Below are 27,112 nucleotides of genomic sequence, written 5' to 3' on the forward strand. Positions count from 1 at the left end.
ACAACTGCTGATTAGGTTCAGTTTTTGCCACGTTCCTGCAGGGTAAACTCAAGTAAGTTTTGGATTGTCTCATGCTTGTACCTGCTGTGATTTTTGCTACATTTTTGCTACGTTCATAACATTTTGAATAAAGCTGAAGACTGTTTCAAAATGCTGCTGCCAAGCTCTTGTCTGTGCTTTGGTCCACCCACAAACCCCTCCATGACACTAGAATTTACCTATTAATAAATAGAGTTCAAATGATGAAGAGAACATTATTCAGAGATGTAGTAAAGAGGCCCATGGTTGCTCTGGAGGAGCTGTAAAGATCCACGGCTCAGGTGGGACACCTTATAAATAGGACAACCATTGTTTGTTCACTTCACAAAACTGTAAGTATGAAAAATTCCTTTCCCTAGTCTAAGGGACACAGCAACATGTGGAAGAAAGTGCTCTGGTCAGATGAGAGTATAGTTAAACCTTTTGGACTACATGCAAGACACTATGTGCAGTGAAAAACTAAACCCCTAAACACACTATTGTGATGGTGAAACATGGTGGTGCCAGCATCATGCTGTGGACGGGGAAGCTGGTTAGAGTTGATAAAGATTAATTGAGCTGAAGACACAAAAGTAATCCTGATACAGGCTGCAAAAGAATTGAGGCTCAGCAGGACAGCGACCTTCAATTTAAATTCAAAGCTAAAATGTTCATATGTTAGAACGGCCTAGTTAAATTCGAGACCTATACCCAATTGAAAATCTGTTGCAAGGTTTGAAATTGATGCTCACAGATGTTTTACAAAATCTGTTTGAGCTTGGGGCATATTTTAAGAAATAATCAGCATAAATGTCATACTTGAGATATGCAAAGCTGGCAGAGACATACCCCAAATTATCTTTAGCTGAAGCTGTGGGGGTGAAAACAAATGCATATCACACTTTCAGAGCTTTATCTGAACAGATCTTTTTAAAAACCATGTTGGTTTCCTTTCATTTCACAAATATGTGTTAGTCTATTATAAAAAATGTCAAATACGATTCCAGTTTGTGGTTTTCATGTGGCAAAATGTTAAAGGGTTCAAAGGGGTATGAATACTTTTGCAAGACACTGCGGGTGAAGTAAGTTCTGTGAAAACAACAGCAGGATGACTAGAGGAGGTGTAACACACCCATACTAGAAGCTGCGTCATCACCACATCAGCCTGCTGACAGGCAGCGTGCAGGGCAGAGCCAGGCAGGCGGAGTGCGAGGAGCGACCTGGAGGGAAGCGACAGGAAGGGAGGGACGTTGATGTCCTCCTTAGTGCAGTGGGCCAAAAGGAGCAGCAACTTGGCCAGATTGCGCTCCATCACTGCCAACAGAAGACGGCCCGACATGCTGATGTCTGGGCCCTCGCTGGGTGTGGGAGGAGGCAACGGTGCCACAAACAGTTTCTGCTCATACTTGGCTCTGATCCACGACTCCCGCTCCTCTCTAAGAAGGCACGGGCAACACAAGGAAAAAAGTAGATGGCAGACTGTAATATTTAACAAATGTGTAAGAAAATGTTGCACAAGCACAATATGGAATTTTCAAACAGTCCATCATTTACCGTGTAGCATCAGGTGCTGGCTTCCGGTGGCCCATTGTACGTGCCTCCCATATACTGTTGACCATGTGGTTGCCGATGGTGCTGAGAACCAGAGTGAGCTCTCTCGGCAGGTCATCAAGGGCCAGCGAGCGGACCCGCGACAAGTGGGTCCCCAGGTTCCTGTGAATCCCAGAACATTCGATGCATATGAGAGCGCCCAGGTTCAGGCTGGCCCACGTCGGATCTTCAGGAGAGATAAAACGCAAACAGCAAATCAGAATGAGACATCAGTTAAAACTGAAATACAGATTTAAATCGGTAGTTTTCAAGTAAAATGTGTCGCATTTGGACTTTTTATACACTAAAAGGTTATAAAGATGGAGAAGTTGGAGAAGTTTACATGACATTTCCTTTAATTGCATTGTTTCACTGTGTCCTCCTACTGAAATGAGATGTCAATAGGTTCAGTGCATCTTTCATAACAAACATAGTTTTGGTTTGTTAATTAACAACAATATTATTCTATCTTTTGAATTAAAGTCTTTTCGATGATTCAAGAACTGAAGTCAGATGTCATCAGCAGGGTTCATCTACTAGCCTTGATGCAAGAGTACGGGGCGATGTGGAAAAAAAGTCTTTTAAGGCATAAAAGAAATGGAGGAAATTTTGTTGTGTTAAATACTAGTGGTGCATTCACAAGCTCAGTTATTTTTTATATTAGCCTGATAACAGTTACATTTGAATGCACGCAAACCATTTTTCTACAATGACAGTTTGTCATCCAGCACACATGCATATACGAGACCCATATGTGCTTTGCTTAGACTGGATCAACACTGTGTGTGCCTGGGGTCACAATGGGACCCACTTGGGTTGAACAAATAAAGCCCATATCAGCAAAAGCAGATGGGCACCTACTATAAGTCTTAAGTCAGTCTTGTTTGGGCCATAAGTTCAAACTGTGTAACAGAACCAAGACCCATATAGGTCCAACCTTTAAACCAAAGAGGTCCTTCATAAAATGTATACATGCATTTAATATGGGGCCTGTTGCCAATCTTGCAGTCGATTTCCAACCCAAATGGGCCTTTTGCTTAAATGTTGGCACCACTGAAGTAGGTTTCACATAGAAAAAAAAGAATAAAGGTATTTTAAACTTTAGGTTAACTTTTGGTATATAGATCTAAATCTTGTCTCTTTCTTTACAAAGGATATGGACACTGAAAGCAGCTCAAAATGCTATGTTCCATCCATCCATCCATCGTGGGGGCAGTAGCTTGAGTATCTCTAAGGTAGAACCCAACTACCCTGCGGAGAAAACTCATTTCAACTGCCGGTAGCCGCGATGTTCTTCTTTCTGTCACTACCAAAGTTCATGTACATAGGTGAGGATAGGAATGTAGACCGTCCAGTGAACAGAGAGCTTTGGCTTACAGTTCAGCCCCTCTTCACCACAATGGACAGGTACAGAGTATGCAATACTGCAGAATCTACACTGTTCTGTATGTCAATCTCATGTTCCCTTCTTTCATCAATCGTGAACAAGACCGCTGACATACTTAAACTCCTCCACTTAAGCCAGCTCCTCATCTCCCACCCCACCTCCCTTTTCCAACTGAGGACCATGGCCTCAGATTTGGAGGTGCTGATCGTCTTCCCAATAGCTTCACATTCGGCTGCTGACAGTTCCAGTGAGAGGCGGCGATGACACTAACAGGACCACATTAATCGCAAATGGCAGACACAAATCCTGAGGTCACCAAACCTGACCCCTTCTGCCCCCTGGCTGCGCTGAACAATTCTGTCCCTAAAAATTATAAATGCAATCGGTGACAATGCGCAGCCCTGGCGAAGTACAACCCTTACCCTGAAGCGGTCCGACTTACTGTCAGAAAAGGGAACCAGACTCTTGCACCGCTTGTATAGAGACCTAATGGCCCATAGTAATGAACCCTTGATTCCATACTCATGGAGCAACCACGCAATGTTGCAAAAATATTATTCCTTTCCAAAAAAAAGCCCTCATCGTCAGATCAAAGTAATAAATGAACTGATAAGAAAATCTCACGTAAAGATGCATGATCACAATAGAAATATACCGTTTGTACAGTGGAATAGCATAGTGGCTATAAAAGGAAAAACAGAGAAGGAGCGATTAGGAGTTATTACTAACTCGGAGCATCACAGTCAACGCAGAAGTTGTTCCCTTTTGCATTGCGGATCGCGTGCAGCGCCACAGCTTCACTTTGGCTGTTCTTCCGATCCTGCAACAAACATACAGAAGACGGTAAGAAGAAACAAAAAAATCAGCACACCACTTTGCATTAATTGAGAATTGGTTTGTTTTTCTGATTTTTATGGCCTTAAATAGTTTTGGCCTTAAATAGTTTTAGCCCAAAATATTTGCCTGATTTTCTTTTTGACCAATGACCCCTCAGGTCAGCAGATGCTGGTTCTTATGGTTGGATGATTGATTCTGACAATGAGTATTTCTATATCCATTAGAGATGGTTTCCTATTATACTAAGCCATCAAATCATACAGACTTCACTGCCACCTTTCGGTCCAGTACAATTGGGCCTGCAATAGTTTCCTCTAGATTTGTCAGCTGCCTAGGTGGGGATGAAAATATTCTGCATGTACTGTTGTGGGTTCCTTGCCTTGTTTTTGCTGCTCTCACACAGCTGCAAGCTGGCCAGAATCTGGCTCTCAATGGCTTGGACCCAGGAGTCCCTCTCCTCCATGCTCTGGGCTTCAAAGTGCCACGTCTGGCCAGTGCTCGACACAACCAGGAAGTCAAAGTTGTCCTCATCTGATACACACAGAAGCAAACATAAATTTCCACACAGTGGTACTTCTGATTTCTTACTATGACGTGTATCTGTATTCAGCCACCTGTAACACCGCTAAATAACATCTTATGCAACAACTCCCTTTGTTGCATTAGAAGTAACCATAGTTGTTAAATAGAATCCACCTGTGCGCAATTTAGTCTCAGTATAAATCCAACTGTTCTGTGAAGGCTTCAGAGGTTTTTTAGAGGACACTAGTGAACAAACATCACCCTTAACATATTATCCCCACTGTGAAACATGGTGGTGACATTATCATAGTAGGGGGATAATTTTTCTCAGCAGGGAAGCTGTTTGGAATTGACAAAAGGATGAATGGAGCTAGATACAGAGCAATCCTGGAGGAAAACCTATTAAAGGTATTTTTAACCTCAACGTATTATAGTAAATCCAGATATCTCACCCGAACCGTGCCAATGTTCCTAACTAGAATGTGAATTTTGATTTACTGAAATCATCACTGTTATGTATTAGGAATAAACAAGTCTTCTTGGCAAAGTCATTTATGTCCAGAATTTTGGCCTGCAGTTTTAAATATCCAAACTGGATTGCTGAGGAGCAGTAACTGAACACTGCAGTGTAATTTGGTCTCCCTAAAACACAGTATTCAAATTAAATGTTTTTAAAAGCATGTTGAGGAATAGTTGATAATTACCTGTCTTGCTTACGTTTCTTGAGCTCCCAAAACTTTTGAGTTTCCACATTTTCCGTTTAGCTGCACAAGAAATAACAACATACTGGTGAAGAGATAAAAAATAATACATTTTATAGTGTATATGTAATTATGTCCTGGCAAGGATTAAGAAAGAGTAAGAAGAATTAGAGTACGAATTATGTTTGCATTAGAACAAAACAAGAAAAACAATTAAAAAAAGGCAGTTGCTTTACTGTACCGTCTGCTTGGCCCACGGCTGTGTCTCCTTTCTGATTTATGCTCTTCTTCCTTCGATGCTTCTTCCTGTCGGTCAGCGGGGAGGCTGAGCCGATGTCTTTGGTAGAGGAAGAGCTGGAGACTCCCTCGACTGCAGAGTCTGGCCACAAGAGTGCAGAAAGAGTATGTCAAAGGCTTTATATTTAACTGGTGCAAAGTTGTTTTAAGCTGAACGTCCAACCAAGAATGTGTTCTGGTGTGCTCACCAACGCCTTGGGCATGGTTAGACAGCGTAGATGGGCAGCGCTGAACACCAACGTTACTTCTCAGGAACAGAGCACCTCCCATCCCTTCCACCTCCTCCATTTGCAGGAGGCCACTCGTACTAACTACACAAATGACAGCAATTATATTTTAAATTATCTATCTGTCTATCTATCTATCTATCTATCTATCTATCTATCTATCTATCTATCTATCTATCTATCTATCTATCTATCTATCTATCTATCTATCTATCTATCTATCTATCTATCTATCTATCTATCTATCTATCTATCTATCTATCTATCTATCTATCTATCTATCTATCTATCTATCTATCTATCTATCTATCTATCTATCTATCTATCTATCTATCTATCTATCTATCTATCTATCTATCTATCTATCTATCTATCTATCTATCTATCTATCTATCTATCTATCTATCTATCTTGTCAGTGAGCAGGGTTTATTAGGCTATTACTTTCTATATGATTTTAACTATTTATAGTAACAATAGTTTCTGCTAAGTCACGTAGAATGATGGGAGGTTGATGTTTTGAGCTTGTTTGCAATCAGAGCCATCCAACAAGGCAATAATCTTAAGAGCAGCCTGTAATAAATCTACAACAGAAAGGCTGAAAAGGCAAAATTCAAACAATTTTAGTGAAAGTGTCTTTAAAATTAACAAGTAATATGATCTAGTGAAAAGAGAGTGGGAAATACACTGAAGCACCGTTGTAAAGAATATTAGTCCAAAAGCCTGCCACTGCAACCAAATCATGGCTTAGATTTTGAGAAATGAGACAGTGAGATCTGTCATCTACAGATGTGTGGTTGCAATTTAACAAACCCTAATCTGTAGAACTGCTTGAACGAAATAAATTTTCACTGCAGACGCTGACTGTAATCATTTCAAGTTTTGCTTTAACATTTAAAAAAAAGCATAAAAGTTGCAGTAATAAAAACACAAACCAGGTCTGTTTTCTGTTTTCCCCACGTCTGTTAATAAAAATAATGCATCACAGGATCACAGCTATGTAAGCTAAGATATATCTTTACCTTCAGCCTTTTTGTGTGTGTTCATGCCTGTACATGTAAGGTTTATTTCCATGCAGAAAAAAACGTCTAAAGGTCAAATTTCCTACATTCCTTCTCGACGTTAACAAAGCGGAGTCTTTACCTTCAGGTCCCAGCACATCTTTAACCCGCCCATTAAGCCCAGCAGGGGGGCCGCATGCGGGCACAGCGCGAGGGGGTCGCTTTCCCGGCACCTTGACTGTCACTCGAAGCAGGTCCATCTCTTTCCCCGGAGCGTTCAGCATGTACTCCTGCCAAAGCAAACACCAGACTTTCAGTCTCAGACATCAGCCAAACGCTTTGCAGGGCTAGGTTAGAACACGCAGACTCACATTGACACTGGAGTGGTAGGAGAGGATGCCATCATTGGACAGAGTGACATATTTCTTTTTCCACTCTTTGTTAAGGGAGCTTCCACTGCGCTTCAGCAAGACACCCTGATGGTGATAAAAAAAAAAACAACTGAAGAAGACGAATGTATTTCCAACATCTTGTGTCCTAGCTGGGCGCCAACAACACCCACCGTCCATTCATCACATCAATATGAGAGATTGCAGCACTTCATGACTCAACACGACAAAACTGGCTTCACAGACTCCGAAGCGACTGTTGATGCTGTGTCCGCCGCTGAGGGCCATCAGATACGTCTTACCTGTTTCTGTATCAGACACAAATCCGTGTCCTACCTGTTTGATGGGGATGAATCGTCCGCTGCCGAAGTCGCCCTTAAAGTCTGCGCTCCGTCTGTTTGAGTCGCTGCCTCTCCGGCCCTGCAAAGAAGGAAAGAAAAGCTGCATCAGTAGCAGGAATGGAGTCATTAGTTTGGATTATTTTTCAATAAAGGATGAAACACAGTTACTGGAAAGCTTCTGCAGACTGGAAAGGCTGGCAATGAACAGAGCAATAACATCAGATAAACACAAGGTCAGATCTAACCTTCTGCACTTTCTATCTATTTCTATAGCTACAGTTTTGATCAAAAGATTACTCACAGTCAGAGCTGTGAATACCACATTAAAGATTTTTTAGGTTATTCTTTTTCATCAAGGACTTATATTACAACATACAGCTTTAATGATGCTCAGTCAGTCAGTCATTTTCTACCGCTTCTTCCATAGTGGGTCGTTGGGGAGCTGGTGCCTATCTCCAGCAGTCTATGGGCGAGAGGCGGGGTACACCCTGGACAGGTCGCCAGTCCATCGCAGGGCAACACACAAACAACCACGCACACATTCATTCATACACCTAAGGGCAATTTAGAGTGACCAATTAACCTAACTGGCATGTCTTTGGACTGTGGGAGGAAGCCAGAGTACCCTGCAAGGCAATAGTAGTACCAACTGCGCCACCGTGCAGCTGCTTTAATGATGCTTAAACATGAATTTGGGTCAACAAATTAAATTGTTTTGTAGATTTTCTGCAATTCATACGGGTTCAAAATTATACATACAGGCTCAGATAAATACGAAGACTCCCCACATACATACAGTCATGGATTAATATTTGGATATTTCTTGAAAGCCTGTAGTTTTTCTAACATATTTGAAAATATGGATATTTAACAGCAAATTTAACAACAGAAATTCAAGTAATATAAATTATCAAAAAAACTTGAGAAACCAAGTTTTGTAACTTTCTGTAAAATATGAAAAAAGCTTTTTCTGGTGAAAAACAAATGAGGAGACCCCTACATTTATCTCCACTTTAAAAGGGTAAAATCACATCAGTTGCACAAGACGAGAACATCGCTTGTAGCAGGAAGAAATGGAAAGTACGGGACCGAGTCAAAGCCCAGATCTTGATCTTACTGATATGCTGCAGGTTGACTTGAGACGGGCTGATCATGCAAGAAACCATCAAACATCTCACAGCTGAAAGTGAGGAGAGGGTCAAACGTTCCTCAGACCGATTCCAGAGACTGGTAGATGGCTTTAAGAAACGTCTCACTGAAGTTGATTCACCCAAAGGGGTAAAACTTTTTTTATTGGTCTAGTGTAATATTCTAATTTTCAGTGAAACAGAATATTGGGTTTTCATTTGCTGTAAGCCATAATCATCAGAATTAACAGCAATAAACTCTTAAAATATATTACTCTGTGAGTAATTAATCTATACAATATTTGAGTTTAGCTTTTCACCATGAATTATCGAAATTAATTAACTTTTCAGTGCTGTTCTAATTTATGTACCTATTTGGAAAAAAGGGCAGAAAAACAAAAAATCTTGGCTTGTGCTGCACTCACCACAAATCTCGGAGTCCTCTTGCGGACGCTGCGGACTGACCCAGGCACGCCGCTGTCCCCTTTCTCCCCTCTCAACGTTCTGGAAATCTCTTTATGGCTGATCACAGGAGTGGAGGGGAGCGATGAGGAGTAATCACTGCTCTGACCTCCATTACTGGCCTACAGAAAGGAGAGAGTCGGAGCAGAGGGGAGGAGGGAGTATGAAAACTGAGCAAGAGGAGGGAGACGATTTTAATATAGCAACTATTTCAATACCTGAGAAATCCTGACCTAAAACATACATGCAATGGAGTATATGAAGTCAGTAAGTTTTACCTGTCCTGGAAAGACACCAGACACTGGAGTGGAGCCTCCAGAGTGACTGGGAGAATTGGGAAGAGATTTACAGGAAGCAAGTAAAGCGGCTTGCTTCTTGGCCGCCATGATCTTCTGAGCAGCTGTTAAATAACAAATAAAAAAGCTTAAATCTAACTCTAAAAAAAGAGGAAAAAATACCATCCAGGTTTATGTACACACCATCATTAAAGACTCTGTTCACATTGAGGCCATAAGTCGCACATGTTTCATAGTAGGTGCAGCGCCGCACATCTGAGCACAACTGTCGGGCTTTGGTGTCATCAATTACTCTGGGGTTTGTGCTGCTGATCTTATCTAGGAAAGGCACAAGGTTGCATAAGAACAAAACAAAGTCCCATCTTTCCAGCATCTGAACTGATGTGGAGTAGGAGAGCCTTACCCTGAGTACCAACAACTACAAAAGGTATCTCAGTGATAGGCCGATGCAGTGAAAGCTGGTGGTAAAATTGGTAAACTTCCTGAAAGCTGGCTTCATTTTCCAAACTGAAGACCAAAATGATGGCATCCACCCAGCTGGTAAACTAAGAGACGAGAATGAAGACAAATAGAAATACCAGAAGATACGTGTACGTCTACCAGAAAATGTTTTCAATATGTTAGTTTTTCAGTTCAACCAGTTTAGGTCAGTCTGCAGCCCACCTGAACCCCTGGGAGCTCCGTCTCTTCTCTGATTATCAGCAGGTGGCTCTGTCCGTCTACCAGCACGTCCTTGATGAACTGCCGTCCTGGTTGACATTAGAAATTGTATTTAATGTCTCCGTAAACATTTTGACTGGCTATATTAGTGAAATTGATGGAAAACCTGGTTTACATTGCTTTGCAAAAGTATTCTTACTCCATCAAAGTTTGTCAGGTTAAAACCCTAAAGTTCAGTTTATTTTATTGGGACTTTATGTGAAAGACCAACACAAACTAATGCATAACTGTGAGGTGGAAGGAAAAATTTGTTACAAATAAAATTCTGAATCTGTGCATTTGCATTCAGTCCCCATTAGTCCAGTTTTCACAACAACTTTTTACTGAAATTACAGCTGCATGTCTTTTGGAGTATGTCTCTAGCAGCTTTGCACATCTAGAGGCTAAAACGTGTTCAGTCAGAATGGATAGACAGAGCATAGACGTTTAAAGAGCATCTATCAACGTCAGCTTTTAATTCTCTGCACAGATTACATTGGATTCAGGTCTGGACTTTGACTGTGCCATTGTAACACATTAATTTGTTTGGTTGAAATCATCATTGTAGCATTGACAACATGTTTAGGGTTGTTGTCCAGCTGGAAGTTGAACCTCATTGTCTTTTGAGACCACCATGTATTCAGCTCCATAAATCTACCCACCAACGCGCACCACCTACCCTGCATTGTCCATGTAAAAACAAAACATCCCCACAGCATGATGCCACCACCACCACCATGTTCCACTGTTGAGATGGTACTTCAGGGCACAGTGTCAGTTATCCACAACCCACAGCGTCAAGCATGTGGGCCAAAACGTTTATTTTGTCACGGCCACTCTCTGCCTCGTCATGACAGGGGTATTCCTCTTCTTCATCCCTAGTGTGGTTTATTGGCCTTTAACACCACCTTCTGTTCTTTTTGTTTTTCCAAAGCTCCACGGCAAATTAGTTCTGTCTTCCCGTCTGATGACGCCATGGTGTTGGAAAGTTTTGGAAAGGAAGGAATTTTTCACCAGAAATATAGGAAATTAGTACACTCAATTATAAAGCAGAGAACAGTGCACACGGAGCCCGTGTTGCTCACTGTACACCCGACTTCGTTCTGCCCTTATTAGATATTCAGATGATTTTCAGATTCTGAACTAAATAGTTCTCTCTGAGATGCTCAACTCTTCTTTAAACTTCTCCATAACTTTCTTCCTGGCCTGTCTTCTATGCTCTTTGGTGTTCATGATGCTGCTTGTTCACTAGTGTTCTCTAATAAACCTCTGAGGCCTTTACAGAGTATATTGAGAATAAGTTACATGCACATAGATTCAATTTGTTAATAAGGTGACTGTAGATGGCAGTTGGTTGAATTTATTTAGGGGTTTCAGACTAAAGGGGCCTGATTACAAGAGCAGATGGTTCTTTTCAGATGTAAAACAAATATAAACCATATATAATTTTAATTTAATTTCACAATTATGCACCCCTTCATGTTGGTCTATTACATAAAGTCCATCTAAAACACAGAAGTGACAACATTACAAAATGTCAGTATTACAGGATGAGGGACAGCTACAGATGAAAAAGTTATTAAACGGACCCTCTGGGATCTCCTCCGGCTGATAACTTCCTGTTAAGTGTCTATGGACGAGGGCGGACTTCCCACTGCACAGTCCCCCCAACACACCCTACAGAAACACACACAGACAAACATTAATCCAGCATCAAGCCCAGCTGAGAGGTTTGCTAAAGCTACACTGTGCCTCGAGCTTACCAGATGAAGCTCTTGAACAGGTTGACTCATGGTCCATTCTTGACTGCTGGTGCACACAACTGAGGAGAGAGATTGACACCAACAAAACAGAAGGGAAAGAGTTATGCTTATGTACAAATGATACCAATGTTCTGTGTTTGATCAGGGGTCACAGGTCTCCGTTTTCTGCAGCTACCGATTCCAACCTTTACAGTTTATAGTTACAAAGAATAGCTAGAGTGAGGTCACACATTAAAGGGTGAAACAGCTGTACCAAATACTGAGATGGCTGTAGTTGGGTCATTTTAGACTGATTTACAAGAAAAATAAAATAAACGTAAAAATGTAACTTTTAGGAAGGTACTGAATGGGAGGAATGTGAGGTCCCCTCCTGCCTCAAACGATCCACCATCATCCCGGTTCCCAAGAAACCCACCATCCTAGGACTAAATGACTACAGGCCTGTAGCCCTGACGTCTGTGGTCATGAAATCCTTTGAGCGGCTGGTGTTGAAGCACCTGAAAGACATCACAGGCCCCCTGCTGGACCCCCTGCAGTTTGCTTACCGAGCAAACAGGTCGGCAGATGATGCTGTTAACTTAGGTCTACACTTCATCCTGCAACACCTCGACCATCCAGGGACGTACGCCAGGATCCTGTTTGTAGACTTCAGCTCGGCCTTCAACACCATCATACCAGACATCCTCCACCAGAAGCTCACCCAGCTCAACGTCCCAGCCTCCACCTGTCCATGGATCAACAGCTTCCTGACGGACCGACAGCAGCAGGTGAGACTGGGGAGCATCTTCTCCCGATCCAGATCAATAAGTACTGGTGCCCCCCAGGCGTGTGTTCTATCCCCACTCCTCTTCTCTCTGTACACAAATCACTGCACCTCAGCAGACTCGCCCGTAAAACTCCTGAAGTTTGCAGATGACTCCACTGTCATTGGACTGATCCAGGACGGTGATGAGTCTGCATACAGACAGCAGGTGGATCGGCTGGTACACTGGTGTTGTCAGAACTACCTTGAACTCAACCCACTGAAGACTGTGGAAATGGTGGTGGACTTTCGGAGAACACCACCCCAATACACCCCCCTCACCATCCTCAACAACACTGTATCGGACCACTTCGAGTTCTTAGGAACCACCATCTCTGAGGACCTGAGAAGGTCTTCACACATAGACACTGTTCGGAAGAAGGCCCAGCAGAGACTGTACTTCCTGAGGCAACTCAAGAAGTTCAACCTTCCACAGGAGCTGCTGGTCATCTTCTACACTGCCATCATTCAGTCTGTCCTGTCTTCATCCATCTCAGTGTGGTTTGGCTCATCCACAAAACAGGACAAGTCCAGACTGCAACGAATAATCAGGACTGCAGAGAGAATAATCAGAGCTGACCTTCCCTCCATCCAGGACTTATACAGGTCTAGGGTCAAGAAAAGAGCTGCTAAAATCTCGGCAGACCCCACACACCCTGCACATAAACTGTTTAGAGTTTTACCTTCAGGCCGCCGCTACAGAGCACTGTTTACTAAAACCAGCCGCCACAGAGACAGTTTCTTCCCCCAGGCTGTTTCTCTGATGAACATTCAATAGAGTACAAAACAACAGCATACAGATGTTGCAAATGCACCTTTTTATTATATATGTGTATATTGTACATTGTAAATATGTATATTCTGTAATACAAAAACAAAACCAAAGAGCAAAGTGTACCGGAGTCAAATTCCTTGTTTGTATGTACGAACTTGGCAATAAAGCTGATTCTGATTCTGACATAACTAAGATGCTGTACAATGTAAACATATGGTGGATACTGCTCATTTAATCCCTTACTGGTTTTGTAATTTTACTGACAAATGTACAGTCTCTATGTTTTATCCATGTTGGATACAGACTTTCCCAGTGGGAATCACTTCAGGAGGCATTCGTATTGTATTTCTTACTCGAAACTCAGAAAACCGGACCTTCGAGTACAAAGAGAACAACCGATCAACTCAGAGTGAAAATCCTATTGTTAAACTCAAAATGTATGTTCATAATTAAATAAAGATATACACCTCCAAAACCCACTTTTCTTCAATCTAAAGCTGAAAAGTGTTTGTCTTCTAGCCTTACTGTGGGGAGGACCTCAGTCTGTTACAACTAGAATGACCTCTTTGGCATCTTAAATGTTCTTGGTGTGGTCAGATTACCTTTGAGCCACAGAGTCAAATTATTGTGGTGATCCTAGCAGATTTAATCAGTTTCCTCTTGCGCTTCTTGATTTATGGCTATTACAACAGCAGGGTCATGCTATGATGTTTCACACTCATACGATTCTAAAAAGGTATTTAAGATATATTTAGCTGTGAAAATAATTAAACCAAATGACATTTTTTGAAAGTAAATAGTAAAATATATAAATGCTTTTCACAGCTTGTCAAATTGATCATCTTTAATCCTAAAAGATGAAATCAAAAGGTGAACATGACTTATTATGATTAAAAAAAAAACTTTAATCTAATGATACCAAAACTGCCAAAGAGCAGTATATATGATACAAGCCAAAAGCTAACCTGAGTCACCTGGGATGCCTAACTTAAACTGACTAGGAAAATAACAGGAATGTTTTTTAAACTGATCTAAAGGTTTGTGGACAACTCCTACCAGGTCTCCTGAGTTTCCGACACCCAGTCCTGTTCTGGACTCAGCCTAAATCTCTAAAACCCACAGGGTTCAGAGAGGATGCAGCTTCAGACATGAATCAGTCAGAGAGCATGCAGGATATGTTTGTCTTCACTATGTCCTACTTTTTATTGCAGATATAATGAAAAACAAACCATCTATTAAAAAAAGGTTTAATAAGGGCTTTATTCTTTTATTTATCCCTAGAGTTTGAAATCAAAATGCGTCAGTCAGCCAAGGACGTCATATTCAGTTTAGTTAAATTAAGTCGATACAGCATGCAGTTCACTGCTTGATTTTCCGTTATTAACAGAATAAAAACTGATTTCTGAAAGATAACCTAAAGAAATGTTATCCTGCTGTCTGTTTAGCAAACAAGCTGCGATAATCTCTAAAGTCTAATATCCTTTCTTTACTGTATACATGTGTTATATTGGTAGAACAGCATTATGTCATATCTTAATTATTAGATTTATTCTCTATTAGAAACCCCTATACTGGGGGTGTACAAAGTGGGGCCTGTGGGCCATTTGTGGCCCGTAAACTGATTTTGTTTGGCCCCCAACAGGAATTCAAGATTGATACAAATTTGGCCAACTAAGGTGCCTAATGCAGATTGAGACTTTTATTATTAATTAAAATATTTCAGACAAATTAAAATCTTCTTATAATTGAAAATTTTAGGTAGAACTGAAATGCTGTGTTAGTTTTACGCCAGATGTAACATGACAAACATCTTTCAAAACGTTCTACTTTTTTTCACAAAAGCCTTGGGGATCATAAAGATGGTTTCTGGTAAATGTGAGACAGGTCTTTAGGTTCTTTTTGGTCAGCATTTTAGGTAGAAAAGTATTTGTCATTTAATAACCAAGCTTTTTTTTGCATTTGCTTTAACTTCACAGTAGATAGGACCTATCCAGTGAGTTCTACTCAACCGCCATCTTTTGGTGGACCCAAATCCTGCTCCTATGCTGAGAAGAAATATTTTTGTTTTATAATCAAGTCCAAAAGAATTTTCTAACTGGATGCCTTTCTTTTAATAAAGCAAATGTGCAAACCCCTTTTGGATCTAGAATGATTTACTCATCCTTTTCCAACAAAAAAATCTGACTACTTGTTTAATTTTTATATTGAATGCTTAGGTTATTGCTGAGCAGGTGAAATAAACAGATTTTTTTGACCCACTAATAGTTTTGATTTAATGATTTTGGTCCACGTGACAAAATGTTTGGACACCTCTGCCCTACTATGTACAGAATAAGAAGACTACAAAAAGCTGTTTTTATACAATGATTTCATTTATTAAGGGAAAAAGCGATAAAGAAAAAAACAACATGACCCTCTGTGAAAAACTAATTGCCACCTAAACCTAATCAGTGGTGGTTTTACTCCCCTCAGCAGCAACAATTGATATTAAGAGCTTACAATAACTGGCAATGAGTCTTTACCACCACCACTGAGGTATTTTATCCCACTCTCCTTTGCAAAAATGTTTTCTTTCAGACTTTGGCTAGGCCACTCCAAAACCTTTGGAGCCAGAGGTGGCTTTGCTGCTGTGCTTTGGATTATTGTCCTTCTGCATAACAAAAGTGTGACAGGGCTTAAGGTCCTAAACTGATGGCTTGGCATTCTCCTGCAGGATGTTCTAGTAGAGAGCAAAATTATTCCATCAATTATAGCGAGTCGTCCAGGTCTGCAGAAGCAAAGCAGCCCCAAACCCTCTCACCACCACCTCCATGTTTGAGATTTGGTATGATGGTCTGTTTCTGAAATGCTGTGTTAGTTTTACGCCAGATGTAACATGACAAACATCTTTCAAAACGTTCTACTTTTTTTCACAAAAGCCTTGGGGATCATAAAGATGGTTTCTGGTAAATGTGAGACAGGCCTTTAGGTTCTTTTTGGTCAGCAGTGGTTCTGGATTTCAGACTCTCTCATGAAGGCCATATTTTGTCTTGACTCTTGTTCTTATTGTTAAATTATGAACGATAAATTACGTTGTTTTGTGACCTCCTGGTGGAATCATAGATGTGATCTTGAATTCATTTTGGCCTCTCTTAGGAAGGTTTTCTTCAGTTGTGGATTATGACTCTCACTTTGGTTGGCTGATGTCTTAGAAATGATGTCGTAACCCAGACTGATTGATGTCAAAGACTTTGTTTTCCTTCTGTTTCTTTATTTTAGATTATTTGTTGCTTTTTGAGATATTTCAGCAGTCAAACAGGTCCTATTTAAATTATTTATTATATTGCATGTCAGGTAATTATCAGGGCTGGGTCAGCTTTCTAAAAAATGTAGTTTAATGACTTGATTCATGATTTAACAAGGGGTCATCATTTTTTCACAAAGCACCAGGTTAGTTTGGATAGCTTTTTCCCATAATGAATAAAATGATCGATTTTTGTTTTTACTCAAGCTATCTTTGTTAGTGAGGAAAAAACAGAAGAAAGGGGGCAAACACTTTTCACACCACTGTATCTGTATGGGTTTTACTGTAAACATGTAACACTTTGTGAATATTTATTATATTTTAGACACAGAACAGCCTAAGGTGTAGCATCCTACTGACTAAATAAGGTACTGCTACCAAATCTTTGTGCCACGCCTTTGTATTTCATAGATATTTTTGTCCAAAAGTGTTTTCTCTGAACACTGTATCTCTGATTAGCTACTGTGCTCTGTACCTCCTGATTTTAGCTGGCCACTCATCTGTCTGTATCCAACTTGAACTCTGGGAGAATGAGCATCATTTTTTTATTTTGAGCTTTGTCCATAAAGCCAAGATGTAGACCAAATAAATTCTGTGTTTCAAAGACTTTTTTAGATTATGCTTATAGACTGAGATGTTTTAAAAGTCACAGCTATTAGTATATTTTACTTAGATATCCCAAATTGTCTAGAGTGTGAATAAATGATCACAATGTACTTGTTTGGCAGCCATAGACGAGTGGCTGAATGGAGATCCTCAGAGTAAATCGTCATAGCAACCTGATGCAGACACCAAAGAGCCCCTAACATGTCCATCCATGTGTGATGGGCACTCTGTATAGTGCCTTATGAAACCATACACACGTGAGTGTGGTGTGTATTTGCCCAACCTGTTACTGCAATTACACTAGCAGGTCTTCTGGTGTATGTTTTCTACACGTTTTGCAGAAGGAAAGATTAATTTTGTTTTTATCAATTCTTTGTAAAAAAGCTTGAGCTCAGTCAAATTGCATGGAGAGCATCTGTAGGCACCCATTTTCAAGTCTTGCAGCACTTTGACTGGGCCATTCTAATACATGAATATCCTTTCATCTAGACTCAGTGTTGGAGTCATGGTCTGGATCATTTACAGCATGTATGTGCTTTGGCCAAATGTTTATGGTGGTTGCTGTGCATGAGGGAAAACCTCTAACCTCTCAAGTGTCTTCTAACAGTTATTCTGTCAGGACTGTCCCTGTTTTTACATTAGCCCTGAAGGATTATACTGCCACCACAATATGGTGGGTTCAGTATGTTGTTCTATGGTAGTTTTCTTCCATAAAAAAGTAAGCTTAGGGCAGATGGTTTATTTTGGTCTCATGTGACCAGAGCACCATTTTCCACGTTTGCTGTATCCCCTACATAGCTAGTGAACAAATGAAAATGGTATTACTTTAGGCTTTCTTTTAACAATTTGTTCCATAAATACCAGGTTTGTGGAGTTGTTCTCCTGTTGACAGATTCAATGAAATGTGCTGCAGGTCCTCAAGAGTTACCATCGACCAGGAGACATTCAGAGCTTGGGATATGGCTTTCTAACCTAAGGTTGATTTAAACTTCTCCATAACTTTCTCCCTGACCTGTCTGCTGTGTTCATTAATGCTGTCTAACAAACCTCTGAGGCCTTCACTGCACATCTGGATTTATACTGAGATTAAAATTACAAACAGTTGAACTCCGTTTAGTAATTAGGCAAAATCATAAATCAATTGTTTGAACTAGATTTTTTTTCTTTCACATAAAATCTCAACAAAATACATTAAAGTTTGTTGTTTAAGGTCACAAAGCAGGAAAAAGTTAAATGACCATTAATATGTTTGCAAGGCATTTTATATAAGGGAAGCTATCTGAACAGGTTTATGCTCTACACCACATAACGTGTTTGGGGTAGCTCTGTAGCAGAGGTGTACTGAAGTGTTTTCAACAAAGCTGGGGAAAAGAAACCTTGGTAAGTGAGTAAAACCCTTAGATGGAGTCATGATGAACACTGTCTGCCTGCAGATAAAAGGATTGGAGCTTTGAAAAACAAACACACATTCAGCTTAACATTGAGAAAGTGCTTGCAGATGTGCATTCTTGCAGACTCTATACCAGCAGAGGAAATGACACAGATACAATGTGCGTAGTCACACTGAGAAAACTGTCGGGTCATGATGTTCTGGGCGGAGTGGCAGCATTCGCCCGGCTCCGTGAGGAGCCAGAGTCTAACTTTAACCAACCCAACGCACCCCCCCATCGATCACCACCACCATCACGCTCTCTACATCTCTGGACGCTCCCCATGCCCAGATCGCCCCCATCAAGAACGTCACAGCGCAGACCAAGCAGCATCTCTCGTTGCTTGCTGTTGCCATGGCAACTCCATTTTCCAGAAGCCTCCAGTCTGGGTCTCCATACAATGAGCGGTCTCTCATGGAGACAGCAATTTGCGTGAGAGGCACTCAGACATGATGTCCACCTGTGCATGCATGACGCTTTGACACATTTCTTTTACCAATATTTTTGGAAGAAAATTTGATTGTTACTGTTTTTATGTCATCTGAGAGAAATGAGTGGTGACAGGCTCGTTGTGACTATGTGGCTGACAAACACTTTACTTACATTTAAACACAACATGCCTCTGACAAATGAATAGACTCATTTGAAAGCTGATTAACCCCACGCACAGAGCAGGAAGTAGCAGGTTCCCACTCCCCTCACCCTGCCATGAACACAGCTCTGTGTATCCCCAACCTTAATTATTCATGTCCCACTTACTCCCAACACATTATATTCAGAGCTCACTGAAATCCTGTACTCTTTGTCTAGGATCACTTCAGTGGAACTGTGGAAAAATTAAGATATTTTTGCGCCGATTGCATTGCAGATCAGAACCAGTTGCATCATTTTGTTTGCTTTATTCAGAAAAGCATAAATCCATCATGAACTGTTTTCTGTTTGATTACGAACTGTGTAATGTAACACAATGGGGGCTGAAAGAAAGTAAAAGTACTAAAGTTATAGGATGGCGTACTGAAGTTTGTATAACACATTGTCCACTATTCCTTAAGTTCATGGTTGACTTTTTTTTTGTTAGTATTCATTTCGTGGCCATACTTAAGATAATAGGAACTGAAGACATAGATATTAGTTTCCTTGATGTTTATCTTGATCAAAATCCTGTTGGAGGCCAATATCCTGCTTTCAACAAAGAAGATAAACTTGACATTTAGATAGCGTTTTATTGCAAAATGCAAAGACAAATCAGGACTATGACAGAATTATTTTATTATCAAATTCTACTGATGTCTTAGGAAATTACCAGCTTGAAAAAAGGGGTAATTTTTTTTCAAAAGCTGTGTCACACTGTTTCTTGCCACATGTGTTGGTGTATCTAAGAGCACTTTTGTCGTCGTTCAAATAGGAAAAGGTAGGTACATTTAGTCAAATATCAAGTCCTGTCATGTGCATGAAACTGTGTAACATGGGCACTGTGCTACTGCGTCAGGAAAGAGTGAATTACTTTTTGCTGAGACGTTACGCTCTCAATTTTTCCCCCTACCTAATAATTGCTTGACCATCTGAAGGCTGAAGGTTTAATGCTGAAAATACAATCTATGAGTGCCCCGAAGGTGGCAGATTATAATTAGATGGATTCATTGGAAGACACTACTAATTTATCTGCCATGACAGCGACTTTAAGCATTCCCCATGCCGAGGTGAGCTAACCTTTATCAGGCAGACAGAATGTCTGTATAGTGTAGCAATAGATTAGGTAATATTATCGGTTTATTGCCATCATGTGTAAAACATAAGTCAATTCCTTAGCATTGGCAGATTTATGTAATATGTGGTCTCGAAGTGGTGACAATCAGGCCATTGAATTGTGCGACAATGTATCAGATGTGTAAAATATTTTTATGATGTTACAAGCTAGTTTGAAGTCAAAATTATCAGTAAAACTGAATTCTAGTTCATCCATTTGTAACATCTCCAAAAGATATTTATATGCTTAAAGAAAAAGGAAATTTAAGTTTAAAAACAAATGTCTCAAAACAATACTGATCTCTCAGCTCTTAATGGAGAAATACAGATTTTTTTCAGCTGAGTCACATTCACACCAAAAGCAGATTAGGCCTGTGTTCAATATCAAAAGAGCTTCTTTTCATTACATCTGATTATGGATCTGATTGCATTTCCAGTGAAATTATTATGAAGCCACAAATCTGGGTGGGAAAAGTAGTAATGTTTCAGGGAAGCGTTGGCTGATTATGCTTTAAGCATGCTGTAAATTCATACTACTGTTGTTTTATATTTATATTTATTAATATTTAGATTTATATAAAGCTTTCAGTTACAGGATTTGTCCTAACATTACGCATTGGACTACAATGAGATTCTTGAGATAACCTTTAAAATATTTATTTTTTACAGTATGCAAAAAAGAAAACAATGTTCTAATACCTACTTGCATTTATTTTAAATAGATTAGCAGCTATTATTACTGATGCCAAAAATAATAGAACATTTTGATTGTAACAGTTATAATGGTTATTTATAACATTTATTGTTATTTTGATTTGAGAAACAGAATTCTTTAAAAATATAGAATAAACACACAAAAAATAAAGGGGTAGTTTTCAAGTGCTTTTTGTGCAAAATGCACATTTATTTACTTCTGTTCTTTATAGAGTAACAAATTTAAGGTGTTCCAACTGTAGCTTTTAGATAGTGGTACCTTAACGAGAGAGATGGATGGTGTGTTTTTAGTTTCAACACCATGACTGTCTGTGTTTTTTTGAACCAGAAATATTTCTTTTTTTTCACAAGGGAGGGAGAAGTAAGAGTCTTCTTGCAGCCAGTTTGCTAGTGGTGCACAGCAACAGGTGGGGGAGGGGCAGAGCATTGCTGCTGTGGGCTGCAAATAGCCAGAGAAAATGCTGGTCACTCATTTGCTTTCTTTGGCATCTCTAAAAGTTTTGAAACTAACTTTTTAAAACCTGAGTATATCTTGATATGATTAACCAGCCTAGTTATTATTCTTTTGCAAACTGTTTATTCTGTAGAAATAGCCATAGTTGTGCTAAAGACAAATGGTATTCACTTTGTTTCACTAAATTTGTGCACCTTTTAAAAGTGAATATTTCGTATGGAATAAGTAAATCGAACTGCTCAAAACACACAAAAAGCAGTTCAAGCCATTGGGAATGTATTGGTTTCCACCAAGTCTAAGATGGAAAATTTAATACTCTGGTACAATTGAGTATTATACAGAGATTGGAAAAAACTTTTTTTTTTTGGAGGTGGTGTTTTTAGGCCTATAAGGTGTGCTGGTGATGTTTCAGTCATGCAGGCAGCTTGCCTTACCTTCCTCCTCACTCGAACCCTTTTCCACAGCTGAATAGAGAGGAGGTGTAGTGTTGGCGCCTGGGGGACCAGTTGTACTTTTGGTAAAAATTCCACTAATGAACTTTAGCATCTTACGATCACGAGGAGGGGGAGCCCGCTGGATTGTTCCTCCTTGGCCATCTTTTACCTTCCTCGGGTCCTCACAGTAAGAGTGCAGGTCACTGTTGTCAAGGGTACAACTTGTTCCTTTTCTAGGTGGCCTGCACACGTCGGGGGCAGGGGGTGCAGGTAAAGAGACAGAAACCGCCTTATATCTCTCCCCCTGAGGGCTCTCTCGGGCCATTACGCCCGAAAACCCTCCGCTGATGGGTGCTCCGGGCCGGATGAGCGTCCCTCTGCCATCGCTGTCTGCCCAGGATGCCCTGTAAGGCCCCAGAGTCGTAGCTGCCACTAAGGGAGACTGTTCCCCGGGGCGATTATCCCTTCGATCCAGAGTTTTGGCTGGGTGATACAGGCTTGTGTTGGTCTCCCTCAGCTCCCTGGTGTATGAGGAGTTACTGCCTGAATGAGACCTCATCACAACCGGAGGAGGCTGGCTGATCTGCGATGAGATAGTGAATGGGAGGCTGCAACGTGAGCGGCTATTCAAGTCCGCTCCATTTTCACCCTTCAGGAACATCATGGGAGGCTCCCTGTAGAGCTCCGTTTTGGGGCGTAAGGCATCCGAGCGAGGTCCCTCCCTGCGCACGCTTCCCTCAGACATAGTTCCCCCGTACACTTTGACCATTTGCCTGACAGGTGGTTGTGCAAACGATGCATCTTTGCTCTTACTAACTGGTACAATGTCTCTCTGGGGTGCGTGCACCTCCCTCCTCTCAGGCTTATCCCTGCTTTCATTTGTATTGCCATGCTTTTCGTGCACCTGTTCCACTTCCTCCTCCACCTGTGTCTTTTCTTTTTGCTCCACTTCCACATACAAAGACTCTTCTTTTTCATGGACATCTCTCACAGCCTCCTTCTCGTTCTCCTCTGCCTTCACCTCTACCTCCTCCTCCTTCTTCTTCTTACTAGGGCTCCCTTCCCCCTCTGGAAGGCCCTCCGTCTGGCTCCCTGCAGCATCCCCTGGCACGGCCTCAACCTTCACCAGAGTGAGGGAGATGAGGTAGGTGGTGCGTTTCTGCGTGGTGCCGGCTTGGCTCATTGGGATAGCAGACCTGAGCACGGTGGCACCTGCTCTCTGACCTCACAGCACCTGTACACCTCAGCCATGGCAAGACTGAGGCAGAGGAAACACCAGAAACATGTCAAACGGATATTGGGTGTACTTGACAGGAATGTATCTCTCATTTCAAAACCTGAATGAAAGGGGTGTATATATGAGCTGAATTGCTAATTTTTCTGAAAATATTCAAGGTGCTGACCCAGTGGTTAAACAAGTCTACACAGTTTTCTTAAATGCCTTCATCAATCTCCTTCAGTACACACTGTTACTACTGGTGTCTGCCACTGATTCATTCATAATCCTCCCTCTGTAGATCTATTTTTCTATAGAAATAGTCCATCTAGACTGAGTTAAGCCTGAAAATATACAATATCTTCATATGATTATGATTTTTTAAATTATTTCAGGTCAAATAATGCCTCTTTAGTACAGTATGTTTTGGCTTTTCCTATCATCATACCTTCATTTTTTTTCTTCCTGGACAAGATTAATTCACATCCCCATGAAGCTTTGATGTGATGAAGAATTCATCCAGCCATCAGATTACCGTTCATATTAAAGAAGGCTGATAAAAATAGCTCCAGTAGATGAGCCTGAGATAATAAAAAAAGAGATGAAAAAGGAGCAGAAAAAAAAAATGGAAATGGTTCACTTGTCACGAAGCGTCTGGCAACAGGAGACTCCGTTCGACAATGTCATCCATAAAATTATAAGCCCGGTGTAAGGGTCACTGAGAGATGCTCGAAAACATCTGTTGTAATGTCTGCAGGAGAAGGAAAAATGAGCTTTAGGACCCTGATTTAGGAACCCCGAGCAGGGCTTTCTTTTCTTGCATGTATCCCTCCTCTGGAGAGCAGCTCCTCTTGGTCACTGCATCCTCTCCTCCGAGAGCCTCATCCAATTAGCAAGTCAATAAAATGTATCTGTGAGGCAGAGGAAGCCCGCTAGCTCACCAAACCGGCCCCTCCTCCTATTTTTCCTCCCCTCCCTCCTCTTGTTCTTGCTGCCACTGAGCCTTGCAGCTCTCCGCCACCTCGCCGTTATCCTGCTGCACAACCAGCTCTGCTCAGGATGCAGCTCCGGCAATCAGGCTGGGAGTGACAGGGGCTCACTGTGAGGCAGCAGCGATGGTGGTCCTTGCCCACGTTCATTTGATTTTTATCTTGCACCGTTACAGCAAACGAGCCAGGAGGGAGAGAGGGAGGAGTGAAAAAACGAACCTCCTCAGCTCTACTCCTGCCAGCGCATCTCCTCTCTCTCTAGCTCTGTCTCGCGGCACTCTCTGAGGATAGCTCCTGCTTTCTTCACTCTGTCTAAATACACATCCTCTCTGAAAAACAAAGTCATTTTCTTCTGAATAATGGGACATTTTTTACAAACTAAAGGAGAAATGACGTGGGTAATAATAAAGGTTAGTGCTATGAATTTGAAATGGATCATATTTGAGATAAAGGACAAGAGATGTGCTTTAAGAACAATAATAAGACTGAAAAGGTTTGATACGCATATGCATCTCTTATGAGATGTTAGATAATGTATATATTTTAAATAATTATATCTTGTATTTTAAGATAATAAAATCTTGTCATAATACAACCACAAGCTTCAGTGTATTTAAGTGGGATTTGTAATCTTCCACCACCACCCATACTATGATTCCCCAAAAATAAAATCCTGTGCAGTCAAAGGCTTTGAAATGTCACCTAATAATAAATACAACCCACCTGTGTGTAACCTAATCTCAGCATAAATCCAGCTGCTCTGTGAAGGCCTTGGAGGTTTCCTAGATGTCCTACCTCTGGAGGAGCTATAAAAGTTTACAGCTCAGGTAGGAGAGTCTGTTGTCAGAATAAATACTAGTTATGTACTCTGATTTTTATGGAAGATTGGCAAAAAGAAAATGTCCTGTTTCCATTTGCCATAAGCAATGTACCTACAAAGAGGATGAAGAAGGCATTCTGGACAGAAAAGACTGAACTTTTTTGTTTGCAAGCAAAACTGTGTGTTTGACGAAAAACTAAAACTGCACATCACCCTAAATATACCATCTCCACAATCAGACATGCAGGTGGCAGCTTCATGCTGTGCAAATATTTTTCTTCAGCAGGGACAAGGAAACGTAGTCAATGGGAGGATTAATGAAACTAAATACAGGGGAATCATGAAAAAAAGTAGTTAAAGACTCAAGACTGGGTTGTATTTAGGGGTATCAGAGTAAACTGTGGTGACTACCAATGCATGATGACACATTTCAGATATTTTATTTATCATGTATCCTTTTGGTTCCACTCCAAATTGTGTTGCTTTGTGTGGGTCTATCACAAAATCTTAATACAAAAATAAACAAACAACCCAGTAAACTCTATTAAGGGAATGTATCCTGCCCAGGCTTTAGACCATGCTAATAGTGCTTTCCATTAAATATACCACTGCCCAATTTTATAAGTAGACAAAAGTAAGACAAAACAGCACTGCTGCTTACAGTGGCTCTCCAAATGTTTAAAAACCATGATTTTGTGATGTAAAAACTGAGACCATGATAAATCATTTTAAAACTTTTTTTTCCATATATAATGTAACAAATAACCTGCACAATTTAGCTAATAAACAAATATGTTAAATGGGGGGGGAAAAAAGGTCAACAAAGCTATAACCCAGCTGCGCAAATGTGCACACCGTGAAACTAATACTTTGTTGAGGCAACTTTTGATTTAATTTCAGTATTCGGTCTTCTTTTGCAGAAAGCCACATCTTTTCTTGACATAATTTGCCAACTTTATCTCGCAAAAAATTACTAAACCTGTCATATTGTGAGGACATTGTTCTTAGCCTTCTTCAGGTGACAAATATAGCACTGAACTCTGGCTCGGATATTCCAAAACCTTAATTCTTCTATCATTATTTGGTTGATTTGAATGTGTACTTGGACACTACATGATACTGAAAAAATAAAATCTCTATTCATTTTCAGCTATCTAGCAAATAAAACGGTTTTCGTGACTTCAGCTTAACAAAAAACCTCAGTTCCATCCTAAGAAAGGTTGCCCCATAGCATGATGCTGCCACAACCATGTTTCACTGTGGGTATGTGGATGTGCTGTGGTGCTTTTGTTCCAAACCTAGCTTTTGGAATTGTGGCCCAAAATGTTAAGTCCGGTTCCATCACACTATTAAAAACTGATTTTCAACCTGGCGTTGGGGTCTTCATGGCTTTTCACATAGGAAACACTGTCCTACAACCATTTAGCAGCAAGATGTTCCAGCTGGAAAACACAACACTAAAGTTAGCATCTGATTCGAAGGTTCAAGTTTGTTATTTAAGTGAGAAACATCGTTTTAAACAGGCTTTTCTGAGGCTACAAATCCACTTCAACTCCTGAGGTTGACAATTAAATTAAATTCAGTTTATTTATATAGCGCCAATTCACAACACATGTTGTCTCGAGGCACTTCACAACAGTAAGTTACATCAGAATCAGAATCAGAATCAGCTTTATTGCAAGTTCGTACATACAAACAAGGAATTTGATTCCGGTACACTTTGCTTTTTTGTTCTGTTTTTGTATTACAGAATATACAAATTTACAATGTACAATATACACATATATAATAAAAAGGTGCATTTGCAACATCTGTATGCTGTTGTTTTGTACTTTATTGAATGTTCAACAGAGAAACAGCCTGGGGGAAGAAACTGTCTCTGTGGCGGCTGGTTTTAGTGAACAGTGCTCTGTAGCGGCGGTCTGAAGGTAAAACTCTAAACAGTTTATGTGCAGGGTGTGTGGGGTCTGCAGAGATTTTAGCAGCTCTTTTCTTGACCCTAGACCTGTATAAGTCCTGGATGGAGGGAAGGTCAGCTCTGATTATTCTCTCTGCATTCCTGATTATTCGTTGAAGTCTGCACCTGTCCTGTTTTGTGGATGAGCCAAACCACACTGAGATGGATGAAGACAGGACAGTCTGAATGATGGCAGTGTAGAAGATGACCAACAGCTCCTGTGGAAGGTT

General features: G+C 40.6%; 1 protein-coding gene across 1 annotated transcript in view; it reads right to left on the bottom strand.

Annotated features, from left to right (window-relative positions):
- The window catches only part of LOC124857446 (arf-GAP with GTPase, ANK repeat and PH domain-containing protein 1-like), a 29,039-nt gene extending 4,726 nt beyond the window's left edge, over positions 1-24,313 (bottom strand). The window contains exons 1-19 of the mRNA XM_047348705.1: positions 23,565-24,313; positions 21,901-23,158; positions 11,657-11,715; positions 11,483-11,570; positions 9,858-9,943; positions 9,598-9,739; positions 9,378-9,512; positions 9,177-9,298; positions 8,862-9,020; positions 7,305-7,388; positions 6,951-7,055; positions 6,722-6,869; positions 5,541-5,663; positions 5,297-5,434; positions 5,059-5,118; positions 4,212-4,363; positions 3,725-3,815; positions 1,573-1,795; positions 1,151-1,454 (exon numbers count right to left, since the gene is read on the bottom strand). Coding sequence (XP_047204661.1) covers positions 1,151-1,454; positions 1,573-1,795; positions 3,725-3,815; positions 4,212-4,363; positions 5,059-5,118; positions 5,297-5,434; positions 5,541-5,663; positions 6,722-6,869; positions 6,951-7,055; positions 7,305-7,388; positions 8,862-9,020; positions 9,177-9,298; positions 9,378-9,512; positions 9,598-9,739; positions 9,858-9,943; positions 11,483-11,570; positions 11,657-11,715; positions 21,901-23,083 — 3,402 coding nt within the window. The 5' untranslated portion in view covers positions 23,084-23,158; positions 23,565-24,313. The remainder of the gene's footprint in view (positions 1-1,150; positions 1,455-1,572; positions 1,796-3,724; positions 3,816-4,211; positions 4,364-5,058; positions 5,119-5,296; positions 5,435-5,540; positions 5,664-6,721; positions 6,870-6,950; positions 7,056-7,304; positions 7,389-8,861; positions 9,021-9,176; positions 9,299-9,377; positions 9,513-9,597; positions 9,740-9,857; positions 9,944-11,482; positions 11,571-11,656; positions 11,716-21,900; positions 23,159-23,564) is intronic.
- Between the last annotated feature and the right edge of the window lie 2,799 nt (positions 24,314-27,112).

The sequence above is a fragment of the Girardinichthys multiradiatus genome, chromosome 20 (assembly GCF_021462225.1).
Source record: "Girardinichthys multiradiatus isolate DD_20200921_A chromosome 20, DD_fGirMul_XY1, whole genome shotgun sequence".
NCBI classification, from domain to species: Eukaryota; Metazoa; Chordata; class Actinopteri; order Cyprinodontiformes; family Goodeidae; genus Girardinichthys; species Girardinichthys multiradiatus.